Below are 26,439 nucleotides of genomic sequence, written 5' to 3' on the forward strand. Positions count from 1 at the left end.
TATTTTATAAGGTTAAAGGGGTCATTATTCTATCAGATTGTGTATTGACACTTACCTTCGATACAAGAGTCATCGTGCATAAAAATAGGGCATTTATCAGCTAAAGGGGGATAATTTTGATAAACCAAAATTTACACCTTGGCGTGATTAAGTAAATGGGATAACTCTGGATGACATTATTTGATGGCGGTATGTATAAGGACTGATATTTGACATGACATAAGATTGACTGGGTCGGCTTCTAAAAATCACCAGGCAAAATGAATATTTAAAGAAAAACATGGAGATGGAAATGATGGAGATTAAAAGAAAGAGGGTTGCCAGGTTAAGAGATGACTTGTTACAGACCACGAAGTTATAGGAGAGTACAAACTTCACATGCAATATCCCAATTGTCTATAGACAAAATATTTTTTTTCAATTCACCATTTTAAGGTTCGTTTCCATCATATAAACCCAAATGGTTACTGAAAAAATAGCGGTGTTTTATGTATAGGTCACATCTACGTATATACATGGAGCTGTAAATGACACGTATTTGGTGCCATGCAGGGCAAGGCTTTATTTGAGGTATTTTTCTTCATTAATATCATCGTGAATAGCTTGATGGATCCAGGGGGGGGGGGCAAAGCCGGCCCGTGCCACCCCCCTCCTCTGAGAGGCACAATTAAAATTTGTAATATAAAAATGCCATTAAAACAGAAGTGTGCCCCCCCCCCCCCCCCCTTGAAAGTGAAGACTTTTTTTTTTGGCTTGTCAATTTTTTTTGCGTTGACGAAATGCAGAATGTCCTTATTTTGGGGTTGAAAACCTTTTTTTTTACTTGTCAAATTTTTCTTCGGGAAAATGTGCCCCCCCCCCCTTTGGAAAATCCTGGATCCGCCCCTGTACGCGCCATACGCACTGTTGAGAACAATATCACAGGGAATACAAAATCTAGCGACCGTGTGTAGTTCAATTAAAATACAATTTCTTAGGTTTATCGACCTATAAAACCATAGCAGTTCATTAACCTAAATTGGTATTGATCATGCATGCTTGACATATTAATTATCATTTCACTCTTTAAAGGTTCATATACCAGCGTGCGATACTGGCACTGGTCCGACGGTCCCAGACCGGTAAAAATTACTGTCGGGCCAGTAACTTTTCAGAAATAGCCAGATTTACTGGTCCGACATGCGCCCAGTAAGATTATATCTAACTGATGTATATTTTCTTCTCTTTTGTAAATTATGAAAATGACTCTGGCGTCTCAATAAGCAATAAAAGACAGCAAAATAATCTCAAGTTTTTTTTATATTTTTCTTTATTATTTGGGACCAGTAAATCTAAGGTTCGGTCCAGTAAAAAATTGAAAAACTAGGTATGTACTGGTCTGACATGATCAGGTCGGACCAGTAAAAAAAAAGGTTATTGTGGAGCCCAGCATATACTATCAAAAATCTCATACACTGTTGAGAAAAATAGTATATTCCACATGTTGATACCTATAAGTTATCAGAAAAAGCTGATTATTGTTATATTGCATTGAATATTTTGCTGCACTCTAAAAAACGAAGAGCTAATTTAGCTCTTAAAGAGCGTGTATAGTGACTGCACTTTGGAGCGCTGATTTGTCTAGTTCAAATTTGAACGAGGAAAATCAGCACTCGAAAGTGCAGTCACTATACACGCTCTTTAAGAGCTATATTAGCTCTTCGTTTTTTAGAGTGTGGGAAGACAAAAAAAAGGAAAGGAAAGGGGAGGGAAAACACTTTTTTCCCTTTCTTTATCTCCTTTTGTTATTTTCATTAAATTTGACTTCCTGTTTAATTCTTCTTTTCTTCATTTTTTTTATGTGTATGTTTTCTCTCCACCCCATTTCCCCCAATTACATAATTCAGATTGAAAAAAAAAATCCTCTCACAGGCGCTCTCTTGATTCGCTCTCTCACATTGCATCTTAACCAATGCCCAAGGGCGGATCCAGCTTTCGCAAATATGGGGGGATTCACCCATATTTTTCCCGATCGGCAGCTCAAAGTTGATTTTGGTTTGTTTCTTTAAAGGGGTATTCGTATTCTAAGCTTAATTCTTAAAAACAACATAATGTTTGTGATCCTGAACAAAATGCGTATGTAAATAATTACTGCGAGCGCCAAACGCGAGCAGAAATTTTTAATATACGTTCTGGCCCGATCGAAAAGGGACTTGTTAAGGACTGTTTGCAGTTAGCCATGAAGACGATACATATTTCAACAATCAAATACTGCGAGTGTGAAGCGAAAGCTGAAGATTTTTTTACATTCCGATCTAAAAATTGACATTCTAAGCACTTTTTGTAATCGTGAACAGGATATGCTAAACAATGCAATCGCGAAGCGCGAGCGAAAAAAAAAAAGATTTAGACCTAAAAATTGGAAACTATATACATGTTTTGTAAATCATGAAAAGGATGGGTAATTGGGTATCTTCCTCCATTAATGAAGCGCGAGCAGAAAAAATGATATTCCGATCTGAAACTGGATAATTCTATGCACGTTTTAAAAGAAGAACATGCAAGCTGCATTTTTCAATAAACGTGCGTTCGTTTTTTTAGATGTAGACCTAGAATCTGGGCATTCTAAATACGTGATTTATCATGAAAAATAATAATGAGAGCGCGAAGAGCGAGCTGAAAATATTTGATATTCCGATCTGAAATATTTGTTGATATGTTGATATTAAGGATTGAAAATTAACACTTTTGTAATTATGACTATAGGATGCATAAGTTTATACATTTTTAACAATCAATGCAAGCGCAAATCGCAAGTCGTAATTTTTAGGCCCTGGGCAAATTATGTTTCATAACAGTATGAAAAAAAAAAGTTTCTTATGTAATATTCAGTAGCATAACATAAGAATAATATAATATAACATTATAATGAACAATAATTTCTTCTTCCCCACTACGTTTCTCTTTCATTCTCCCTCTTTTTCTCCTCCCCTTTTTTGCCAGCCGATGGGGGGGGGGGGGGGGCACGTGCCCCCATGCCCCCGTATCTACGTCTCACTTCGAGCCGAAATATGTGTTGTATATTGGGTTCAAATCTTGAAATTTTAAGGTTCATATCAGCCTATTAAGCAAGATATATAAATATCATCGAACATGCAATACGAGCGCAAAGCGCGAGCGAAAAATTTATAAAGTGAGATGAAATATTTTTTCTTTGTATTTTCCAAGTCTTCCCCTCACCTTATTTTATTCACTTATCTTCCTCCTCCCTTTTTCTCTTCTTTTTCCCCTCTCTTTTTCTTTTTTATTTCTTTTCCTTCTTTTTCTTGTTTCTTTTGCTCCGCAAATAGGGGGCTGGGCCCCTCGGGCCCCCTGGATTCGCCTATATGAATGCCTGTCAGTATTATAATATTTTGCTTCTCAAAGGGGGGGGGGCACATCCGGTCCGTCTTCCCTTCACCTTATTTTATTCACTTATCTTCCTCCTCCCTTTTTCTCTTCTTTTTCCCCTCTCTTTTTCTTTTTTATTTCTTTCCTTCTTTTTCTTTTGCTCCGCAAAATAGGGGGCTTTTATTTGTGTTTTAGTTCACTTTCTTTCCATATGACAAACAATATAACTTTCATAATGAAGGTAAACTCATGGGCTATATTTGCCAAAGTCTCGCCTCAATTTCAAACAAAAATAGCGAAATTAAATTCTTGCCCATACTGGAATTCCAACCCCATAACCTTACACAATATATAAATTCATTATTGTACGCTCAAGGTAGATCGGCAGTGGGAACCAACATCATTAATTACGAAGATGTACTATAATTACTGGTCAATGCAGCAAATGAGGTCGTCGTCATTATTATGCAATCATTGTTAGGTATGATATAGCTTTTAATTACTCTCCCTTCATTGCATTTCTGGAGAACCCGCATCCCCTGCACGCATGGCAGTTTACTGCTAATGATATAGGAATAAACCTTCATTAGTTTCTGAAGATATCTATACCATTGTCTTATATCAAACCTTGTTGGGTATAGCGATGGATGTATTGTTTCTATCATATATTTTATCACGAGAACTTTTTCAACCTGTTTTTTATGCCTTCTGAAGTGGTTCACGAGGTATAGATATAGCTTTCAATTATATCTTCTCTTTATTACACTGCTGGAGAATCCGCATCTCTCATCTCCTCAAGCCTCTCGTGCATAATAGATGGTGGCTTGCTGCGAATGATAATAGGAATAGCCTGTATTCATTTTTCGTCTCAAGATATCTACCATGTTCACGATGCTGTTTTCTCAATATCAGGTGGATAGCGGTGAATGTCACGGTATTAAAAGATTGTGTTTTCTGAGGGTTTTTTCGCGAGAACCTTTTTCACCTGTGTTACCTCATAATTTTCGTCTAATGCCATTTCTGAAATTTGTTGAAGAGGTATATTAGGTCTTATCCTCTCTTCATTGCATATCTGTATGGAGCATCCTTTGCCTTAAAGTTGGTGGTTGTTGTCATCAATGACATAGGAGTAATCTGCATGATTTTATGAATCTTTCAAATATCTACCATGCGCCGTTTATCAGCATCTGATGGATAGCGGTGAATGTATTTTAACTGATTTTTTTCGTCGCGATAACTCGTATTCGTTCTGTTTTATGCTAGATAATTCTGAATTTGTTGACGAGGTATAACTTTCATTTATCTTTCTCTCATTGCATTTCTGAAGAAATCTCATCTTTTTCATAATAGCTGGCGGTTTATACTGCGAACTAGTTTCTGAAGATACATGTATCTACCATCCTGATTTGGTTTACCGTGAATATACTTATTTTTAAGATTGGGCTTTTAATTTCTCTGGAGAACGAGAATAAGCCATCATTTTGGGATTTGACGAGGAGAGCAGGGGAGACGCCCAATAGTTGCCTAAAATTGTGTGATATTAGGATGTATACACCTGTTAAGAGTATACCACTTCCAGATATCATGCAGAAAGTTGTTTTTTATAGCTTCGAGTGGAGTTGTATGATTAGAGATTCGCATCTGGCGACGAAATAATTACGCGTTGTTGATGGTTAATTGCCACTGTACAGCAGATCCCGAGCCTCGTAATCAATTGCGTTCTTACTTGGAATGGTACCCCCCCCCCCCCTCCCCCAAATCGGGCCAATTGGGCCAAAATCAATCATTTTCTCTCGGTTGCTGTGGATTTCCCTGAAAGAAATAATGTTCAGATACGTTGTTATTCTCTTTATTCTAGTTATTCTACCAACAACAAAACAGTGTTCATCTTTTCAAGCATGACAGCTTTTCTTCAGACTTTTCTTGGTTGAGCAGACATATTGAATGCATGCATCGGGTCTACCATCAAAAAAGGTATTGTGGAATACATGGTTCTCGATTTTCTCTCTGCCTCTCTCTCTCTTCAAAATGAAATGCTCTATTCGGTGAAAAACACTGTGTCAATATCGACTCACAAAATACACAATGATACCACGGCCTGGGCATAGCGGGTAAACTTTAGAGGTGTCGAACGCCCCGATTGGACTCTGATACTTCGTGTTTTTTTTTTTTCCCGAGTCCCTTTTTTTTTCTGCAAGAATGGCGGAGCGTAGATGGAAAAAGGTTGGTCTTGTCGTGTCATTTGCGACAATGATCAGCGAGGAAGCAGCAGCTACTCACACACAGACTGTGATTGAGGATATAGAGAATTCTGATGAGTTGATTGCCCCTGTCAACAGGTAGGTTTATCATTTACATTCCTGGCATTCATGCTTATACATGATTTTATGCAGGTATATTATAAGGCTTATATACCGGTCTATATACTAATCTTCCATGTGATTAGGGATTAACGTTTGATCACAGATACGCGGCCTACAACTTTTATGATCCCTTGGAAGTTCCAACTAATGATTATCCAATATCCACTATGCCTCGGTTCATTTTGCATTCTGCACCATTATAATAATGATCCCAAATAATGAATGGATAAATGAATGAATAAAATAAAGAATTGACGAACGAATGAATGAGTGGCGGAAAGTGAGTGAATAAATAAGAGGAGTGATTAACTATTATGGATTATAACAAAAATTAATGACAGCCGGTGCAATGATGCACAGTCGCTCATGAAATCATTGAGAGTGTGTAGCACATAACAAACGGGTTTTCAAAATAGGCCTACAAAATTATTATTATTATTATTATTATTACATATTATTTGTACTGCGCTTTTCCCATTAGGCCCAAAGCGCTTACAATGAATTAATTAATGTAATATTTTAAAAACTACAAAGTACGAAAGAGATGAGTTTTTAATGACTTTTTGAAAATTGCTTATGTTGGAGACTGTCTAATTATTAGTGGCAGGTCGTTCCAGGATTTTGAAGCCGACACCGTAAAAGTTCTGTCACCAGCTAATGTACGAGTTAATGAATATGTGAGGCGAATGTGATCACTGGCCGACCTAAGTGCTCTAGTTGGTGTATACAGATTCAAGCAGTTACTTAAATACTGATGTTTTTTAAAAATACTAGATTTTTTCATTATAATTTAGTTATAGAAATAAATAAGTATTGTATTGAACCAATTAAGGCATGCGATTAAAACATTCTGGTATCGATGGAGAGTAAAAAAATGCCAACAAAGTTGACTTGAGGGAGTGCATCATGGTGGTTAGAAATGATGATGCCGATATGTCTATACTAGATTTCAAGATCCATATTGTGGCATTTTCACATCTAGATCAGTTTGGTCATAAAAAAGTGAGATATTGATTATGAGCTGGCGATATTAATGGCACACACGAGAAGGTAAAATAGATTTTGGTCGATGTGTTTGATAAAAGTTTTTTTTATAATCCCGTGATATATTTACTTAACTCTAGATAGTGTAGGCCTATACTGAGTTCAGTGGATGTTTTATGATTGTAGGCCTATACTTTATATTTATCTTGAAAAGTATGAAAGTGCTCCCGGAAAGTGCACTGGATGACACGTCAAAAGTCAGCAGACTTTTGTGGCGCCCCGATCGCAGCTCTGGCGCCGCACCCCTCCTTTACCCCTATCACGAGGTGCACGGCGCCTGACTGGTATCCGGCTGGTATCGGGGCTGGTATCATAATTAATGTATTTAAAGCTCTGATGAGATGCTATCTTTATACGATTAGAGAAGAATAATAAAATTATTGAATGAAGAAAAAAAAATCAACCCTCTATTAAGTTCCTTCATCAACTTTCAGTTGATCATTTTCGGAGTTGATATTATTTTCATCTCACTCATATTCACGGGGCTGATGCACTTTCTCAATGAAGGCATCATCCTTATCGCATTTCCATTGACACAAGGCCTACACATTATATAGGCGGTGACCGGTGGTACCGATGCCCGATGAAAATGATGGCGTCAGTCGAAGAACCAAAACAAGACCTAGATAGACTCATTCACATCATCGAAGACTCTGATTCAACCTCAGTCGGCCAGATATTCAGGTTCAGTTCTTTTTTTAACCATGGTGTTGAAATAAGTTTAGGTGGATCGGCGGAAGTGTTGGATAAAAACTGTGACTCAGCTCAGCGAATGTTATTAATTTACGTGTGTGGGGCTAAGGGGAATTGCACTGCACAATACTACCACTGTACCAGCTAGCTAAGCGAGGTTCGCAGGCGCTCTATTGGCTTGCTACTGCACAAATGATAGTGTCTTGTGTCTCGTGAATGCAATGTTTGATATTTGAATTTGTTGGTGGGTGCTTATTGAAGGAAAATGCTGTATTGTCCAACTGTTATTTACAGCACAGCTGCTTCCCTGCTAGTGCGGTATGTAGATCTAACCTTTCACTCATTTCAGTATTCCTGTATTATCGATTGCATTTTGTTATTTCCTTGAATTGAAGTTGAATCCTTGTGTCATTTTAAATTGTAGCCTGCCCTTGGCCTTGTCCTGGCCTTGCTGCGAATGAATGGTTCAACATATTTGTAAGTGAGATACTACTTGTATCAGTTTAATATGGTGAGAAACAATTGTAAATATGTGCCAGATATTCTTGAGGCCAGGTAGGGTTGGGTTCGTCTTCTGCCTTGCATCTGCAATTTAATGAAGTTTTTTACATTGTCACAATGAACAAAATATCAGTGAAGATCGAGACCCCTGCTGTTTTTTTTTGTTATGAATAAATTCAATCAATGGAAATGTATCATTTTTCAATACTACTATGCAGCTGTTGCTGGAATCGTCTGATTTCATTCTGGGGAAATGCTGGACAGATATTTGAGATCAAATAAAGTTCATTCCAAAGAAACGACTAATCATATGCATTAGTTTAATGCATCTGATTAAAAATGGCATGGGCTTATCACTGGAAAATCAGGGCAAAAGGCCAAAGACTTGTATGTTATTCTTGATGAGGATTTTATTTGTGTTATTTCTAACCCTTCCTCCTTTTAGCCATTGTTGATTGTACATGTAAACATTGAGTCAAGCCAAAACAAAATTGTTATTTGACAGATTGACAGATAATGAAAGCCTTGCTTGATTTCTTTGATCCATCCAAAATCATTCACAAACCAATTGTGTATTAAGCGTGTAAGACTTGCATCTGCTAACTTGAAGTTGAAAACATTCAGAGAGATTACTGTTTCAGCATTGCATTCTATGTTTCTGATGGAATATCCATGACAATATGCTAGCGAACCTGAAATATTGGATAACCAGTGCGTTTAAGCACATAACGCATCCTGACTATATACTCCATGCTGAGGAATGGATTTTTATGCTTAACATTCGTGGGTAAAATCTTTGCCATTTGTTTTCTTTTATTTGTATTCTCACTTTTATTTCAATGTACGAGTATGGATGCTTGTCTCATTTATTACTTAATACTGTTCAAATTATTTTTTTGTGATTAAACATGGATTTGTTCACCCTTTGTCAGATAATTCATTCCATATGGCACAAGACTTCACATCACGTTTTCTGTATGAAAAATACCCCATTTCTAGTAGGTTTACAAGTATAGGAGTTTTTGAGGTTTTAATTGTGCTATGCCTGGCTAAAATAGGAAGTTGTATCTCGCTCCATTATTTACTCTGAACAGGTTTAGTTGAATCCTGCAAAAAGAATATTTGTCTCAAAGGAAATTTGCAGCCCTTTAATACTTCATTGACTTGGGGAATCTAAAAATTCATCAATTTCTTCTGCCAAACATTTACATTGTTGACCTTTTTTTATTTATAAAACAAATAATGCACAGGTTTAAGTTTGTGATGCTAGTGGGCTATGCAGGCATCTCTGGTATTTATAATAAGCCTTTTACTTCTTGCACCATTGCAATACCCTTAAGTGTGCTGAAGCAATTACTAGTATTACACTCACCAGTGCATTATTTGTTTTTTATTTTTATTAAATGTTAATATTTTTTTTATTGTTATTTTTTTCAGAGCTATCCAAGATGGCAAAGGACAGCAAGAGTTTGGAGAGCATCTCAAAGCCCGCATCGCGGACCATGATAGGGATATTGAGAGGATGTGTAATTTTCATTACCAGGGGTTCGTAGATAGTGTGGGGGAGCTTCTGCATGTCAGGGCACATGCAAAGAAACTAAAGGTTGGTACAGTAGATGATGATGATGCTGATGATGATGATGATGATGAAGATGATGATTATGATTATGATGATGATGATAATGATGGTGATTAGTGATGATGGTGATGGTGATTTATGATGATGATGATGATGTTAATGATGGTGATAATGATGATGATGTTGTTAATGAAGGTGATGATGACATTTTAGGGATTTGATAATGAAAATGATTATGATATGTAGCTTAGCTCGGTGTTATATGGATGTTCGTCAAGTCTTTTGGTAATACTTTGTGGACTGGTGGTAGTATTGTACTGTTGAAAGGACTTTTGATGTACTTGGGAAGAAAGAACGAATGACATACAGTACATACATTACCTTCTGGTGGGATGACAGACTGCCCCCCGACAATTGTCATCATCTTCTTCCGTTGAGTACAGTGCTCGTTAGAGTACTAGTATATTTGTACTTCAATGAGACAGCAATCACAAAGACATTTGGTGCAGTTGAACAAAACTATATAGTGCAAATAAAAAGACGCATCTCGACTGGAGAGCTAACGGAGGTTGAGAGGTTCGAGGTGGCTCCTGAAAGACTCAGTTGACGGAGCCAAAACCACTATTACAGGCAGTCCATTCCACAAGCAGATCATGGTACTTGGGGAAAAAGCTGTGTTGGTAGGGGAGTATTCTACAAATGCTGTTGTTTGAATTGTAGGGGATGTCCTCTGGTCAGTTCAGACGAGGCATACAGGAAAGGTGATGCAACTAGCATGGCGACTAGGCTTTTGACGATTCTTTACATCATGATGACTTTGTTGGATTGTTGCGAGACCCTTCCATCATGACACCCTTCCCTCAACCCCCCCCCCCTCCTTTCTCTTTAAAAGAGAGGAGGGAAAGGGGAAAAATGCATTCAATCCTACAGTATGGTCACTGACACTAATTATAATTAGTGTAGAGAAACACTTGAAAAGGACTATTCAAGAATGAATGGGAAAATCAAATTTATTCTTGAATACACGTAAACATAAGAAAAGAAGATTCCTCCAAATATATGTTATTAGTTATTGCAAATTTATGAAAAGGTTTGACATCCCTTTGCTTCTCTAGTCCTTTACCACTTTCATATTTGATGAATATCTGATTTATTTTCTCTTTTTTTTTCAGGATGGGGTGTTACAAACCAATCAAGCGTTGCAGAAATCTGGCAATCCCGTTATTGAGAAAGCAGAAGAATTGCAAACCACAAGAAGTATGTTACGGAACATCACTGCAACAGTCGACCATCTTCAGACGTGCCTGCCAGGTAAGCCATTGTAAAGTTCAGTGGATGATAGTAACATTCTATAAGGGAGTTTATATCTGAGCATGTGTGGATAAAGTTTCTAAGATATCATGGGGGAACAGGCCTTTTAATGCAGGGCCAAACCTTTGGAATTCTCTTCCACAGAAGTTTGAAAACCCAGACTTCAGTGACCACCTTCAGGGACAACGCGAAAACATACAATTGTACCTGTATAAGAGTGCTCTTTGACAGACATCGACCTATTATAATTGTTCAAACATGTATATGTAATTTGTTTTTGTTGTTCTGCTCTGAAGCGCCTTGAGCATCAAGATGGAAAGTGCGCTGTACAAGTCTTGTATTATTATTATCAAGTAAAGGTCATTTTTACTAAAATCTAAATCCACTCGCCTAAATTTCTTAGAGAGGTTTTCCTGACATAGCAACACTCAATTTATGTAAACCGGATTATAAACCCCAAGCCTCATTGACTATGAAGCAGGTGAATAGAATGGCCCATCTCTTTGTGCTCGTAGATGAAAGGTGCATTTTGTTTGACAAAGTCTTTTACAACATATCTCCTTGTACTTCTTAAATTTTATGCTATTCTTGTGCCCTGTACATGTATGAAATATTCATTATTGATAAAACCCTAGTGGGATCTCTAGGAAAACCAACTGCATGTAGGCTATCATCATACACTGTTAGCTACATATTGTGACAATCATCAAGCAATACTACGTGCATTCCAACAGTTTCATTTCTTTTTAATTGAAAGCACCAGACAAATATTTTGTACATGTGGGACCAGGAAGTAATTTGACCTCTAATTAACATATTTGTACACATACATGTAAATAAGGAAACGGAGATGAAGAGCACACTGCTTCCTTCATGTATACACAATTCATTAGTACTTTGTATGACAGTATAGATAGTTAGAAATGCACTGAGTGCTGGAAGGGCAGCTCAAGCTGAAGCCAGGGTAGTGTGCCCCGGAAATATTATTTCTAGATAGATGGCACCATACACATGTAAATGCCTATTATTTTTATCATTATTATTATTATTGTTAAATCATTATAACTATTGTAATCAACTTAGCTGAAAATTATGAACACTGCCTAGACAGGTCTTGTTTTGAGAAAAGTAAACTGCCTTCTGAATGTGATCTGACAAATGTTAAGCATATGATGAGGATGCCAATGAAAAACAAATTACCACCCTGAAATCTGATAGAAGTTTAACTTTGCCCCCCAAAATGGCAGTTATTTTGTATATATCAATATCAATGGTGGATAGAGCTTCCACTCGCTCTTTTGAGACCACCGGAAACAATAAAAGTACTCCAAAAGATCAAGCACGCACAAAGTTCCACACTTTTTCTAATGTGTATGCCAGTGCGTACGTGGAGTACCTACATGTAGCATTTTAGTATGGCCCCATATACTGTTTATTGTGTCATGGAGTTCTTTTCCTCAGCCTCAAAGGTTGTGTGTGTGAGGAATTGCGTGCGTACATACAAGCTCCATCCAGCTTATGGATATCAAAGATATTTCCTGCTATTATATGCTTTTCACATTGCATTTCCTTAACCCCATACTATCGTTTTTTTTATTCACACTGTCTTTCTTAACCCCATACTATCTGCTTAGCCGGGGTTAACGCCTTAACCCCGGACTATCCCACAGCTCATGAATATTGATTATTTTACCATACAGAGCGTGATTAACGTGCAATTTCGACTTCTGTGATTGGCTAAATTGCTTAGCCCCACTTTTCCTTAGCCCAGTTTCGTTTCACACTGCATCTCTTAGCACCGCAATTGTGGTGCTAGCACCACAATAAGCCGGCTAACCCTGCTTTTTTGCAGGGCCAGATAGTACCATACTATTTACCGTGCTAGCCCACTTTGCTAAAGCGTAGTGTGAAAACGAAGTGGGCTAAGCTTAAAGGGGAATCCAGCCTTGGCCATAAAATGTTGTGTTGGGAAGGAGAAAAATAAATTCAACAGAATGGTGAAAGTTTTAAAGAAATCGGACAAGCAATAAGAAAGTTATAGCTGCTTTAAAATTGAGATCACTAATACTATGTAGATTTCAAATTGGCAACTGGGTAAGTAAATTATGACAAGGGGCAAGGACAACTTTCCCATAGGCCATGTAGTTTATTATCAGGGATTTGTGGTTTTCTCCTAAGTACCCACTCCCCTGGGGCAGTAATTTTAATATAACCCAGGTAGTATATTGTTTTATGAAAAAAAATACAATTTGAAATAAAACTTTTGGGAAAAATTACATTTTAGCCATAATATGTATTAGAGTACATGGAAGAGTAGTCCTTGCCTTACATCACTATGACATCCCATATGCGGCCAATTTGAAGTCTCCATGGGTATAGTGATTACCAATATTTACAACTTTTAAAAATTCATAACTTTCTTGCTGTTTGTCCAATATTGTTCAAACTTTCACCTATTAACTTGTCTGATTTTTCCTTATAAAAACAAGTTTTTATATGGGTTGGATTCCCCTTTAACCCCGGGAAATTGGTGGGGCTAAGGCCCCCCCCCCCCCTTATCCCCACCAATTTCCTGGGGTTAAGGAAAAAAAGTACAGTGTGAAAAGCATATTAGAGTATCTACATACCGGTACATGTACAACACAAAAGTAGATCCACCTTGGTCCAAAATAGCACAACCTGTGTGAAAATAAGATTGATCTGTATAGTGTACATCATGCATGAATGAACAAACATCTGTTAGACAATATTGTATGGCTTTTCAGAATCCAGTGGTTACCGAATATTTTGGTAGTACTGAAGTCTTGAAATGGCCAAACTGTGAGTTCGAAGTCTTTTTTTGGTCAATGCTCGATAAGGTGTTTTTTCCCTGACATTTAAGACTTCATGTATACATTACTGCTTCGTGCTTCCAAAAGGGGACAAGACCTAATTTATCAGATATCAGTATAGAAAATGAAATATTAGACCACATCAAGCTAGGCTTAAATACTTTACACTTTATACATGTATATTTAAACATGTATATGATACTGTCAGTGTGAGAAGACTTTAAATTCTCTTTCCTTTACGTTTGATACATTGCCAGGAAATCATAATTAGTCGTGCCGAGTAGCTTATATTTCAGTCTTTTGCCAGCTAGTTGTTATTGATATATGATTAAATATCAGTGAAAGATCAGTTTTTGTTCATGTTAGAAGAAACTGTCTCGAAATGATCGGCTAATTAAATGGATTCGATAGTGTATTCTGCATTAAGAATTTTTAGTAAATTTCAGGAGTATAGATTACTGCTTGGGCCAACCTTGCAAATTTGTGTTTTCATATGGCAGCATAAAAACTCAGTATATTAGGCACATTCGAGTCATGGATTAAAAAAAAAAATTCTCCTGAAAATCATGATATTAAAAAAAAGTTATTGTGTCAATCATGTTCTAGAATGCTCTGATATAATGATTTTGGAATAATAGAAATCCACATGTATCTTCAAATGATATTCAGCCTAGTATTGGTTTGGAAAGTTAGTTAATGAAAACTTTCATCAGGTTCAAAATGTAATAAAAAGATTTGTAACTATTATTTTTCAAAATTTTGCAAGTAATTGTGGAATTTTTTACTGATTGGTACATATGAAGGGGGAGAGGACATGAAAGATGAAATAATCAGTCCAATGTTGAACATGCATGACAAATTTTTATTGTTCCTCATGTCACAGAGCCCTGGTTACCTGAACACTGAGATATAAATGTACATGTAAAATCAAACCAATGCCATGTGTTTTGGTCTATTGGGCATATCTTTTGACGTATGATGACTCATTATCCGGAGAGCCTCCTGTGAAGCAGACTAATCACTGTCGGTTAATATCACAAACTACATGTATCTTTCCCTCTCCCTCTCTCATTCTCTGACTCATTCTTTCCTCCCCTATAAATGTCACTGGTTGTCCAAAGATGATAACAGTCTGTTCACACATGAGATGTTTATTATGTTGTACTCGATGAAGAAACGTCAATCAGAGCATTCCGAGACATCCTCCAGTTACATTCAAAGTTTCTGACTATCAGAAATATGTTCAATTTTCTGAGGCACATTTTATTATTGTATATAACAATTCAATTCAATTCAATTCAATTTATTCAAATTCCATTCAATAAAAATACAAGATACAATATCAGAGAAATACATAGTAACAAAACAATTAAACATACATAAATATAAAATGAAATTTGGGAGACTGCAAAAGACCGAAAGGTCTTGACGAGGCAGACCCCGAGTGCCATCATGGCAATACATATATTGGCATAGGTTAAAATGATGACATGAACAGGATGAAAAAAATATAAATACAAATGTCCTAACCCCCCCCCCCCATCCCCCATCGGGAACTGGAAGCCAGTGTAACAATATATAAATTATCAAAATACACTTTAAGAATATTTATGAGTCATATGATGATATAATGTGTTTTTTTAGCTTACGTTTAAAAGAATAAAGCGAAGAACATTTTTTAATTTCACAAGGCAGCGAGTGCCAAACATCAGGTCCTCTATGTCTAATGGATTTATAAGCAAGTACTGTTTTGGGATTACTAAGATGAAAATTGTTAGAACCTCTGGTATTGTGTTCATGAACCTGGGTATTGCGTATAAACATTGAATTAAAATTGCTTGGAACCAAGTGATTAGTATAATTGAACATAAAATTTGCAGTTTGTAAGATATTGATATCAGATATTTTTAATATGTTCAGTTTTTTGAAAATTGGATCAGTATGGGCTAAGTAAGGAGAACCTGTGCAAATTCTTATGGCTCTTTTCTGCAGTAGCAATAAGGAATTAACATTTCTTTTGGTTCCACAACCCCACGCAATATTAGCATAAGATAAATAAGATAATATAAAAGAATTGTACAATAGTATAATAGACTTTGGCATTAACGTATCTTTAAGTTTAAACATTATACCAATAAATCTAGAAATATGAGTTCTTAGATGCTGAAAATGCAAATTCCAATTTAAATGTTGATCGAGAACAACGCCAAGAAATTTAACATTAGTTTTCCTTTCAATTAGGGTATTGTCTATTAAGATTTGGCACTGGTCTTCCATAATCTTTTTTATTGGGTTGTGAAATATAATATAATTGGTTTTACTGAGGTTTAGAGATAACTTATTACATTGTAGCCAGTTGGTTAGTTTACGTAATTCTACATTGATAGTGACGATCATTTTATTAAAATCATGATGGGAATATAACAGTGTCGTATCATCTGCAAATAACACATAGCTAAGCATTTTGGAAGAATTTACAATGTCGTTCATATATATTATAAAAAGAAGCGGCCCAAGAATGGATCCTTGTGGGACGCCACACTGGAGTTCTAAAATTTGTGATACATTTAAGTCGACCTCAGTGTATTGAATTCTGTTCTTTAAATAATCTTTGAACCATGCATATATAACATTTATAGTTTACTGCTTTTGATACATACAGACACATCCCATGACATACCAGTCATCTGCAATGAAAATAATATTTCTGAAAAGTGAAATAAAATCTCCAGTATGTATTTGTTACCATGTACTCTATGAAAATGAATGTGTTTGTGATACGTAAATCCTCGATACAGTATGCTACAGTACATGAGCATGTGTGTTCATTAACTTGCTGGGCATGTTTTTACCCTGTGTGAAGTAACATGGAAAATGCCATATGTTATTTATTGAGTTTTGTGATATGTAAATTATTACGAATGTACAGTGTATGTAGTATCTAAACATTGTTTGCCTCATTAAGAAGAATTAATATTAATTAAAAGTTATTCCTTATCCAAGGCTCGACATTAGCGGTGGCCCGGTGGCCCGGGGCCACCAGAAATTCACCTCGGGCAACCATTATTGAAAAAATATTAAGTTTTGGTGGCCCGAATCGGGCAACCAATAATTCTCAGAATAGCGCAATTTTTCTCCCCATTTTGCACGCATTTATCAACTTTCTACAATTCAAATTGCAAGCCAGTTCGTCATGCGCCCTTTTTGTTGATCTACACACAAACACACACACAAAGTTGGCCTACCGCGAAAGCATTAAGTAGCTTTTATCCAGCTGGCAGCGCCGGCCGGCTGGCGTGAGCTTTGCATGCTTGAAGCAGCTGTGCGTTAGCAGCCTATTCAGACTCAGGGAGCTGCAATACAAAATGTTGCTGCTAAGAAATCTTCCACAGAACTGTGAAAATCCAAGTCAAAGTCACATTTTACACCAATGAAATGCCCTTCTACAGACTTTTTTGCTAAAATCTGGTGTATCTTGATTTTTTGCAAGCATTAAAAAGAGGAATCATGACCTCTCTTTTGACTCAAAAAGACCGATTTCCAAATGAAAATAATACACATAAAAACACATAGGTGAGTACATCACTGTCCCACATGTGCATTTGTATGTATGTTGTTACTTGGTTTCTTTCGAAGCTGTGTCTTTTCCGGTCTTTTCTAGCCAAAAATAAACAGACAGTTGCTTTCTTTCTTGTTTATAAATGATTTCTTAAACAACTCTTGAGAAAGTGAATACTTTGGGAAGGCATTTCATTAATATGAAATGTGAATTTTTCCAACATTTTGGCAAATTTAGGGAAGGAATTTTCTCACACTTTTTTTTGCCGCTTTATTATTTTCTTTCATTTTTTTTTACAGTGGTTTAACCATTTATACCCATTTATTCATTTTTAATGTTTTTCTTTATATTTTTCGGGCCACCAAACTTTAATATCGGGCCACCAAAAAAAATTATTTGAAGATTTTGGTGGCCCGAACGGGCCACCACCAAAAAAAGTTAATGTGGAGCCTTGCCTTATCAGTAATAGTATTCTTCGCAATACACTGCTGGGTTTGATTAATGATAATGGCATTAGGCCTAATTGGCGTGCAATCTTCGGAAATTTTGATTAAAAAAAAAAAATTATATTTTGCATCCCTGAAAACACTGCAACATTATTGCAAATTTGTCATCCCTGTTTTAAAGCTATGTAACTTATCAACTCCCCAGGGAGTACAACATCCTGGATAGAATCGTGCTACAAACTTTTTTTTTTCTAACCACTTCTTTGTCTCCCCAAGTTTTACCCAAAAGGCAACATCTTTGATGATGAATTCTAAATTAATAGAGAAATTCTCCATTTGAGGGAGTTGCCCAAGAGCACTGGTATTACAAAGTTTTTGTCTCATCTTGTACATTTCAAGTACAAGTAGACCTACATATATGTACATGTTCATGAACTATATCGAAGTGACATTGTGGGTACATTTCTCTTTTCTTTTCTTTTTTCTTGCAGTTCTGGAGATGTACTGCAAACTGAATGATCAAATAGAAAGCAAGAGGTAAGTGTCAATATTGAAATTGTACATTCATTGCCAGTCTCCATGTCATTGTGTTTTGATACTGGAGTGGTTTGCTTGTCATTCCTTACCAATTATTTCTTGTATCCTGGCCAATGACAACCATGTTATTAATGCTACCTTCACACCGACGAAACCGACTCCAAACCAATCAGTGGTGTGCCATCGACTATAACATAATATCTTTGATCGGTCTGGAGTTAGTTTCATGGTTGTGACTGTGGCATGTTAAAAGGCAAAGTGTTTAAACTTTCTATGTGAATGTAGCTAGATAGCTCTTAATGATGAGCTTCCTTTCTCAATTAGAATTGAGTCATTCATGGAACTTCAGGAGGTTTTCATATCAAATTGTCATGTCAACTATTAAAAGAAATGTTTTCTTCATCGAATTTAATTATTTGGATGGCATGACAAATTATTTCATTCGTCATATTGCACTTGTGTCCATTCTGATAATGACAATAACGATATGCAACATTTATATAGCGCTTAATAGTATAATTCTAAGCTGTGCGTATCAGTTACCCAGCTATAGCATGGCCACCATGATCAGGTGATTGAGCATTCAAGGAATTTCTTCCTACCAGATACCCATTTACTACACCTGGGTGTAGAGTGGCAAATTTAGACTTGGTTCCTGCCAAAGGGTGTGAGTGCTGCCGAAGGGTTTGAACCCTAGACCTTGTGGTTCAAAGTCCAGAGAGCATCTCAACTCGCCTCCATGTTTATGTGTATGTTGTAGCCATTTGTTACAATGCCTTCAGAGTATTGTGGTAATGAGAAATATTATAACTGTGAGATTGCATATTTGCTTGACAGAAAATATGTAATGAATCTCTTTTGATAGTCCACTTCCTATCTCCTTGGTATTTCAGCCATCATGATGATGATATGATAGCAGAATGATGTATGCCTTCAAAGTCTTATGGCAACCTAGGAATGGTGAAAAGTCATAACAGCCACTTTGCTTGATGTAGTATACAGACTATTTTAGCATTCATGAGTTATGATTTCTTTTCAAAAGTAAATGATCATCTATTGTCAGTTTACCATGGCAACCAAGAAATGGAGGATACTTTGCCCAACCTGACACGGTAAGAATATTCCCTTTGTTTGTGTTCTTTTTGGTAGGTACTATCCTGCTCTGAAGACACTAGAGCAACTAGAACACACCTACCTGCCGAGAGTCAGGCGGTATCGATTCTGTGAACGGATGGCAGACAACATTCCTATGATAAGACAGAACATCAAGGAAGCCTCCATGAGTGACCTCAAAGACTTTCTGGAGAGTATCCGCAAGCATTCCGACTGGATTGGGGAGGAAGCCATGAAGCAGGTACAGGTTCTCATTGTTTAAAGATAATTGGTAACGTTCTCAAATGAGTTCGAACAGAATCCAATGAAATTATCATCCAAGTGTTTGTATATATACTTTTTTTTTTTATGTGCCAAATGGCTCTGGAAGGAAATGCGTAATTGCTGAGAAATGAGCAAAATAAGTGAGGAATCCCATCAAATGTCGGGTATTTTTCCAAGCAATGTCCCACATATGCTTTTCTGTGTTAGTGATCATCAAAAATATTGAGTTTTGAGCTAAGATTTCATGATTTCACAAAGATAAGTTTACATTACTTTTCTAGATCTAATATGGTGACAATTAACCTTGATTTAAAAGACTTTCTCATGAAATAATTATTTGCTGCAGTTACTTTCTTTATAACCTTAAAGCTAAATGACAGTAGTTGCAGTAAAATACTGATTTCGTGAGAAAGACTGTAAAACCAAGGTTAAGTATTACTATATCATCGTGGATCTAGATCTGGTACAGTTACATAAACTGAACTTTGTGAAATCATAATATCTAAGCTAAAAAACGATCACACTGAAGATCGCCAACACAGATAGGCACACGTGGGACAGTGTATTATTATTGCTGGAATAAAGACCCGACGGAAGTGACAGAATCTGCGCTAATTTTGCTTATTTCTCAGCAATTACACAATTTCTTCCAGAATCCTTTGGCACATATTTTTTATTCATACAAACAGACACTTTGGTGATCATTATATTAAATTCTGTAAAAAGTCATTTTGAGATCGTCCCCACAACTGGAATTTATCTTTAAATATTTATCACTGGGTATCTGCTATTATAATTCTGTATGCAAGTGCATGTAGTCTGGTATCTACCACTTGGTCCATACCTTGTCTATTTTTTATTTGGTCTCATCCTATATGGACTAATCTCCAACCAACTTGTCTGCTATTACCATTTGGTCTTATTGCCATTGAGCCCATTTACCATTTTATCTAATTTCCAGTTGGCTATACCAATTCTGTCTGATATCCATTATTCGTCTATTTACACCATCTAAATCATCAGATGAATCTTTATAAACCAATGATTATTTATATGACAAAGTGAATAAAGTATGAAGATGAAGTTTAAATTAGACCATCTGGGCTTTAGACTAAATGAGAGTTAGCCCATGTGAATATTAGACCAAGTGATGATTGGACCAAACAGTAATTAGGCCAAATTACACCAGTAGGCCAAGCGGGTTTCGGCATGATGGTGTTAAGACAATCTGAGAATGAGACCATCTGCTACAAACCAACCATCTGCTACAAACCAACCATAGACAAGTACTCCATGGGTGTTTCATCAACATTTGTTGTCGGACAAGGTGTAAGATCCGAAAGTAATTCTTGGTTTCAATTTGCCAGATGTCTACTCTAGTATAAACTGTTGGGTTTGATAATGAATAGGTCCCTAGTATGTCAAATGCTACCTGCATGTATTGTTAGCCATTATTTTATCTGCCCTAATTGAACAACGTAGCTCAAGGCAATTGTGATTATTAGACAACCAATTAAATTGGTGATTTTTTTCATGAAATTATTGCAATGAATTATATTTGTAAACAATATTTAAGTCATTTAAGGGGACCGAGTTTTAAGTTCTACAATCCTAAAGTTTCTGGGAACTAATTCATCTAACATGGATCAAAGAGAATCATCATAATTGAAACACATAGATGTTACATCACACTGTAAATCAGGTACAGATGAAGCTACATGGAGGCCTTCTCTGAATTTCTGCCTAACTAAGGATTCCAAATTTGGTGTTGAAATTCTTTGTTGAGATGGTTAAGGTTTTGCAAATCATTAAAAAGAAACAGTATAATGTGTTTATTTTATTACATTTATTTTGGATATGACAACCATGACAAATGCCTTTTATTCAACCACAATGAGAAAAAATAAAACTTCTTGTAATCCTTTGCTTCATTCACTAGATATGACATGAGAATAATAATGCTGTAGAAGTAATTCATTTTGATAATAAAATTTGTGACTTCCAATTTACTTCTATAAATAGAAAATCTGCAAATCATCTTGAGTATTTGAAGAAATGATGTTTACCCTACAAACACAGCACAGGAATATGTATACTTATGAATAGGGACTTAGCAAATATTGATCCTCTTTATCATTTTCTATACACATTTGTTGACTCCTGTTTAATGAATTACAGGATTGGGGAGAGGTCTATCATCGCCAATGGTCTCGTACTTTCATATATATGTGTGTCAAACTTCACAGACATTCATCCTTCTTTACTTCTGAATAATACATCTGATTGAGAAATATTATTGCTTCAATTGATTTCATAGAATGTGGCACATGTAATTGCATACATCGCATTCCAATTCATATTCCAAAATTTAATTTATTTTTGTTTTTATCCTATATGAGGCTTATCAGTAAGCTAGTTTGTGGTTTTATAATCCATGTTCATAAGAAGAAAAGGTCATTTGGACTAAACCCGGCATGGTAACTTCAAGTGCATTTAGATAAGCACAGACTTTGATGATTATTTATAAAATCCTATTCTTTTCATCAAATCAGCTGAAAATTAGCCCATTGTTTTTTTTTTTAGTTTCCCTAATTACAGCACCTTATCTTATAATGCAGATAATGGAACATATGTTTTTCAAAGTTATTGATATTCTGGTCTTCATGTTTATGCACCATCATTCTTTCACAGAGTTGAATTTTAGAGATTGCTATATCAGGCAAACCTACATAGTTGTAGACCATCCTTTGACAAAGTATTAAGTGCTTATCCTCATAAAAAGTGAAAAGGACTAAAGAAATGCTTTTCAGCTAACTCAAAACTGACTCTGATTGATATTATAATCATTTTTTTTTATTGTTTAAATGTATGTTTATTTTCCATTGCATTGTCGGTGTACCTATGAGTTGCCACAAGATGAATGCAGGGCAAAGACACCATTTGTTCCTTCCCCCTCTAACTTTGACAAATACTCATAAAATACCTCCCATCCCTCTTTCCTAGCATCATCATAGTCCCCTGTTATGCCACTCTAAATCTTCTAAACATAAAATGTAAATTCCAGGGCCCCGTCTTACAAAGAGTTAAGATTGATCCGATCAATTGCAACTATGGACGGCCAGCAAAGTCAACATATAAAATGCATGTTTATTTTTTTGTTATTCTAGATATGAATGTATATCCATAAATTCATTGATTTCTTGACAATTTGGTGTGATCTCCTTTGTTTACAAAGGACATTTTGCAAATTTCCTGTAGAAAAAATTATGACACTGATGGATTTCCATAGAGTGACGATTGATTGGATCAATCGTAACTCTTTGTAAGACTCTAATGACTTATGAATGAATAAAAATCATGTGCCTTAATGATCCAGGTAAAAAATTGTTATAACTTAGAAATAGCACGAAATTCATGACATCCCCACATATCTGTTTTGATACCTTCATTGTGCTGGCTATTCAGCATGGATTTTATCATTTTATAATATTAAAGATTAGTTTGCATAATTTACAACATGTGGATCTGCGGGGGGGGGGGGGGGGGGGGTGGGTTCCTCATGAATTTGTTCATGATGAATGAGGTTGCAGATCACACTCAATAAAAGTGTGATCTAAGTTTGCCTGGGGGTAAATTAACCACTGCTATGAATGCCACCTCTTGATATATTAAGTTTATTAAAGATTTTCTCTGTTGACTTTCAAACGTTCAAAAGAGAAGTAGGCCTACCCTTAAGACGTCAGCCTTCATGAAAGTCAGACATGACTGTACAGTCAAAGCTGAGTTGCCGCTCACTGATGCTCACTGAAAGTATTATCATATGCTGAGTTTGAGTTTATCTTAAAAATCTTTTCTCTCTCCGCTTTCACAGGTTCAAAAGAGAAGTACCCTGGAGACGTCAGCGTTCATGAAAGCCAGACATCGTACAGTCAAAGCCGAGTCGCCGCTCACAGAGGCCGATAAGGATTCTGTAGGGGACTTCATGTTTGAGGAGGAAGAAGTAGGACAATGATCTTGATTTTTTTATTTGTATACATTCTCTTGGAACCATCAGATATACATGTAGAGATATCTTGAAGATTCATGCAACTTTGACAAATTTGCTTGAAAGGTCAAGTCCACTCAAACTAAAAGATGATTTGAATGTAAAGAGAAAAAAATAAACGTAGCTGAATAAGCTTTCATCAACTTTAGATATAAAACAAGAATATTAGTTATAAAATTTTAAAGTTTTGCTTCAGTTTGCTAAAGCAGAGATATGTGCAAAAAGGTCAAGTGAAAATGAGAGAACTAGTGATGTCACACACTTACTATTTTGTATTTTATTGCATGAAAATTTCAACTTTTCCTTCAACAATGTAGAACTCTACCTGTTCTATGCATGTACATAATCACCGCATTCCAGAGAACTTCTCCTGTAAATCATATAATACAAACTTCATTATGTCATTTGCATGATATAAGCCTTACCATTAAAAATCTATTTTTTTATTTCAGCCATTCCCAAACCCTGAAATTTTTCATCTTTTACAATATTTTTTTGCTTTCTTTGTCAATACCATAGGCTTCCTTCACCTCATTCATTGGATCACCATTCATACCATTTTTGTTTTGTTTCTTTTTTACATATTAAAAATTGTCAGTTTATACAGTTTATACTGTATATTGGACAACAGATATTTTATTCATGAATCACATTATACCATCAAGACCACTTTTGTTTGATTCATTGATCAGAATTTTACTGTCAAGAATTAAGCTTCAATGACAACCACATTTTTTGACCAAATAGTCCAGATGATGACATTAATAACATAACCATGTCAGCACTGTGATCCCAGGGGGGGGGGGGCACTTTCATTGATGAGTGGATACCATGCGCAACCATTGGGTCTCGAAAAGCACCCTAAACAAGTATTTCCCATATTCTGAAAATGCACCCCTTAACAAGTATTGGCATGTGAAACATTGCCCTTAACAAGTGAAACAAACGATACTCTTGGCAAGTATTCCCTGAATTGAACCCCTAAACAAGTACAGCGATATTTTTGTCTCACCTGCATAGCAGAGTGAGACTATAGGCGCCGCTTTTCCGACGGCGGCGGCGGCGGCGGCGACGGCGGCGGCGGCGGCGGCGTCAACACCAAATCTTAACCTGAGGTTAAGTTTTTTAAATGACAGCATAACTTAGAAAGTATATGGTCCTAGTTCATGAAACTTGGCCATAAGGTTAATCAAGTATTACTGAACATCCTGCCTGAGTTTCATGTCACATGACCATGGTCAATGGTCATTTAGGGTCAATGAACTTAGACCATGTTGGGGGAATCAACATCAAAATCTTAACCTAAGGTTAAGTTTTTGAAATGTCATCATAACTTAGAAAATATATGGACCTAGTTCATAAAACTTATACATAAGGTTAATCAAGTATCACTGAACATCCTGCATGAGTTTCACGTCACATGACCAAGGTCAAAGGTCATTTCGGGTCAATGAACTTTGGCCGAATTGGGTGTATCTGTTGAATTACCATCATAACTTTAAAAGTTTATGGATCTGATTCATGAAACTTGGACATAATAGTAATCAAGTATTACTGAACATCCTGTGCAAGTTTCAGGTCACATGATTAGGTCAAAGGTCATTTAGGGTCAATGAACTTTGGTCAAATTGGGGTATTTGTTGAATTACCGCCATAACTTTGAAAGTATGTTGGTCTAGTTCATGAAACTTGGACATAAGAGTAATCAAGTATCACTGAACATTCTGTGCGCATTTTAGGTCACATGACCAAGGTCAAAGGTCAATGAACTTTGGCCATAATGGGGGTATCTGTTTAATTACCATTATAACTTGGAAAGTTGTTGGATCTTACTCTTGAAACTTGGACATAAGAGTAATCAAGTATCACTGAACATCCTGTGTGAGTTTCAGGTCACATGATCAAGGTCAAAGGTCATGTAAGGTCAATGAACTTTGGCCACGTTGGGGGTATTTGTTGAATTACCATCATATCTCTATAAGTGTATTGGTCTAGTTTATAAAACGTGGAAATAAGAGTAACCAAGTATCACTGAACATCTTGTGCGAGTTATAGTAGTTTTCAAAATCAGCACTGCTGCTATATTGAATCGCGTGATGCAGGTGAGACGGCCAGAGGCATTCATCTTGTTATTATTATGGCACGGATCGACGTCGGTCGTCTGTTTTACCTTTACCTACATCATTGGGTTTAGTACGGCCCCACCTCACGCAAATCGTACTCTAAACACGTAGTATTGACCTTTGGGGCAAAAAGTATATCCTTTTTAAAACATTTTAGTCTTAATTTTTTATACCCTCGCAAATTTGACCCTAAACACGTAGCTTTCCTAGCGAAATAGATACATTTATCCTTTTTTCATTATTTTAATGTTTTTGACACCCTTATTACGTTACGTACATAACGTGCCCTCTATTGAAAAAGACATCCTTTTTTACTTGTTTTTTATGGTCGCGCATGGTATCCACTCATCAATGTAAGTGGCCCCCCCCCCCCCCAGGACTGTAATGCTATGTGTAGGAGGGAAGTCAAGCAGGCTGTGTGCAAATAATACACGAGTGACAAAGAATTTGGAAAAGAAAAATGTTAAAACCCTCAAATATTTGGTCAGGATTTGCCATCCATGGCGCGATAGGGATTAAGCATGCTGCATGAATTAGTCATCTAAGGAAGATCAAATAAAACCATATTTCGATTGAACAGAATTGAGCTTACTTATGGAAATGCATGGCATGTACTTTGAACAAAAACATCTTACAATTACAGAGTATATGTCATTGTCTC

The 26,439-nt window shown here is 36.3% G+C and overlaps 1 protein-coding gene across 22 annotated transcripts in view; it reads left to right on the plus strand.

Annotated features, from left to right (window-relative positions):
• The first annotated feature begins 5,239 nt into the window (after positions 1–5,239).
• LOC129272515 (exocyst complex component 6B-like) overlaps positions 5,240–26,439 on the plus strand; it is a 48,399-nt gene continuing 27,199 nt past the window's right edge. For 3 of the 22 annotated variants that reach the window (XR_010295266.1, XR_010295267.1, XM_064107516.1), the window contains exons 1-6: positions 7,312–7,460; positions 9,408–9,573; positions 10,722–10,860; positions 18,188–18,233; positions 19,383–19,587; positions 23,482–23,610. Coding sequence is in view for 14 of the 22 variants with exons in the window: in XM_064107516.1 (XP_063963586.1) it covers positions 7,360–7,460; positions 9,408–9,573; positions 10,722–10,860; positions 18,188–18,233; positions 19,383–19,587; positions 23,482–23,610 (786 nt within the window). In the remaining 8 variants the exon portion in view is untranslated. Of the gene's footprint in view, positions 5,709–7,311; positions 7,461–7,587; positions 7,788–9,407; positions 9,574–10,721; positions 10,861–18,187; positions 18,234–19,382; positions 19,588–23,481; positions 23,611–26,439 lie in introns of those variants that run through there. The other 19 variants (XR_010295263.1, XM_064107511.1, XR_010295262.1 and 16 more) reach the window with 13 other exon arrangements.

The sequence above is a fragment of the Lytechinus pictus genome, chromosome 12 (assembly GCF_037042905.1).
Source record: "Lytechinus pictus isolate F3 Inbred chromosome 12, Lp3.0, whole genome shotgun sequence".
NCBI classification, from domain to species: Eukaryota; Metazoa; Echinodermata; class Echinoidea; order Temnopleuroida; family Toxopneustidae; genus Lytechinus; species Lytechinus pictus.